The sequence below is a fragment of the Phytophthora sojae genome, assembly GCF_000149755.1.
Source record: "Phytophthora sojae unplaced genomic scaffold PHYSOscaffold_20, whole genome shotgun sequence".
Taxonomy (NCBI): Eukaryota; Oomycota; class Peronosporomycetes; order Peronosporales; family Peronosporaceae; genus Phytophthora; species Phytophthora sojae.
The window spans coordinates 21,142-23,233 of NW_009258134.1; the positions used below are offsets into that span (position 1 = coordinate 21,142).

At 49.5% G+C, this 2,092-nt stretch overlaps 1 protein-coding gene across 1 annotated transcript; it reads left to right on the plus strand.

The window, feature by feature from the left end:
* The first annotated feature begins 739 nt into the window (after nucleotides 1-739).
* PHYSODRAFT_289287 (hypothetical protein) lies at nucleotides 740-2,053 on the plus strand. The gene is made up of 4 exons (XM_009541217.1): nucleotides 740-760; nucleotides 928-1,157; nucleotides 1,216-1,697; nucleotides 1,760-2,053. Exons 2-4 carry the CDS (start codon nucleotides 1,127-1,129, stop codon nucleotides 1,973-1,975), a joined length of 729 nt encoding a protein of 242 aa, XP_009539512.1. The 5' UTR covers nucleotides 740-760; nucleotides 928-1,126; the 3' UTR covers nucleotides 1,976-2,053.
* The last annotated feature ends 39 nt before the right edge of the window (nucleotides 2,054-2,092 follow it).

Consider the following 2,092-nt stretch of genomic DNA (forward strand, 5'->3'; position numbering starts at 1 on the left):
ACAATAGTGGAATTTTAGTAGTATAGTAATAGAAGTAGTAATGGGGTAGCAGTAGCAGTAGCAGCGGTAGTGACAGTGGCAGTGTCCAGTAGCAGTGACAGTAGCAGCCGCAGTAGCTGGCAGTGGCGGCGACAGTGGCAGTTGCAATCAATACCAATAGCAACATGATGATGTTGTCAACATCAATTATAACCGTGTTTGAAACCGCCGGATATGCTCTTATAGCATCTCTAGTATGAGAATTAAAATATCTAGTGCAGTCATATGAAGCGTTACAGGCATAGTACTCACCAAAATAGTGGTGATAATGGTAATAACAATAACAAGTGCAGACAGCAGATATCTGCTGAGGCGCAGTGTGTCCTAGCCGTAAAAAACGCAAAATTGTTCGGGGCGTTTGCCTCCGCTTAGAGACCCGCACCCCAGTTCATTCGAAAGAAAATCATGCCCAGGTTTTCTTACCGCAATGGATAGTTCACCCTCACCGCCATTTCTACGACACCATTATTGTGATTGGCTGAAAGCCCGTGTGGGTCTAGGTAGCGAATTCCCTCCCTCCCTTTCCTCATTCCAGAATCGGCCGCCTCGAGAAAAGATGGTGAAGCTGTTCTGTGCGATCGCTGGCGTGGCGGGCAGCGCCTTCTCGGTGCGTGTGGACGAGAGTGACTCGGTGGATGACTTGAAGAAGGCGATCAAGGCGGAGAAGACGAACGACTTCAAGGACATCGACGCAGACAAGCTGCAGCTCTTCCTGGCGAAGAGGGAGGACGGCGCGTGGCTCGTGTCCGACTCAGAAGATGTGAAGAAGCTGAAGAAGGGCGAGAAGACTGTCGCAGTTGAGGCTTTAACAAGCGAAGAGAAGGAGCTACAGGGGGAGTCTGGCCTGCAGAAAGTGTTGAAGGGCATGCAGAAGCCATCAACGGACCAGATTCACGTGCTGGTGATGCTTCCGGAGCAAGAACACGCACAAACTGGATTGTGGCTTGTCACTGGATCCGTTGGCAACGCGCTGAACACGAAAGGGATTCGCTGCAGGCTGTACCGACTGGCGGGGTCATGCCTTGGATACTACGATCCCAACCTTCGTGCTGGCGAAACCGACAAGGCGCTGTGGTATGATGAGGTGATGTTGCGGATCCATGTTCTTTTCAAAGAAGGTATGCATTTTGGTTATTGTAGAACTGTGCTGGTTGATGTCTCACAGATGTTGTACAGAGAGGGATGCTTTGCTATTTGAAAACGAACTGCAGACCGAAGGTATCAAGCAAACTTCCCCACTCGATGGCCACACGATCTCGACGACTGTGGCCCCAGTTTCTCGGGAGTTAAGCGAACTGCGACGCATCTTTGCCATGCATTATGTTCCAGATGATACCGAGTCCCCTCAAGTCTCAATGACGACTTTCTCGTCCAACACCTCGATCGTTGACGTAGCGACTGACGAATTTAAGTACCAGCGTATCGAGAGTGAAGAGTGGTTCGGGTCGGTGGGGAAGGCACAGAGCTGCCATGTGATGTCCAGAGAGCATTGCCTGAAATATCCAAGCTACAAGAAGTATGACAACGACCCAAGCAATCGTCTTGCTCTTTCTGCAGAAATGCACGAGTGGTTTGATGCTCGGTCCTATGCGGTGCCGACGATGAAAATTTCCGTCGAGTCCACATCTGAAGGATTTGTAATCGGCAACAGATACAAGGTACGAGTAGTTTGAGTACGTGCTGAATACTACTTGTTCTAACATTATTTACGATGCCATAGGTCGATTTGGTTGTGCGCGCGTGGAATGCTGGATTCGCAAGACTTCTCTCGCTGCGTTTGAAAGAAGGCTTTGCTGTGTCGGATGATGGCTTGGAGATGCGAACATCCATCTACGTACAGAACAAGAAGGTGTTTTGCGACTGCATGGAGTGGAAGCGCAAAGAGATAGAGAAGAAGTGGAGAGAGCACGAGGATATGGCACCTGCTGTGGACTGACTGCACCACGCGTAAGATCCTATTGACTTCAATTTCAATTTGCTTTTCATCCTAATAAATATAAAGTTACTAATATACAACGATGGCGGACCAACTAGCCGAGCGCCGCCGCTACGC

Coding starts and splice junctions, on each gene's coding strand:
- PHYSODRAFT_289287 (XM_009541217.1), top strand. CDS start 1,127: ATGTTGCGGATCCATGTTCTTTTCAAAGAAG. Junction 1,158..1,215: donor CCATGTTCTTTTCAAAGAAG/GTATGCATTTTG, acceptor GATGTTGTACAG/AGAGGGATGCTTTGCTATTT. Junction 1,698..1,759: donor TAATCGGCAACAGATACAAG/GTACGAGTAGTT, acceptor ACGATGCCATAG/GTCGATTTGGTTGTGCGCGC.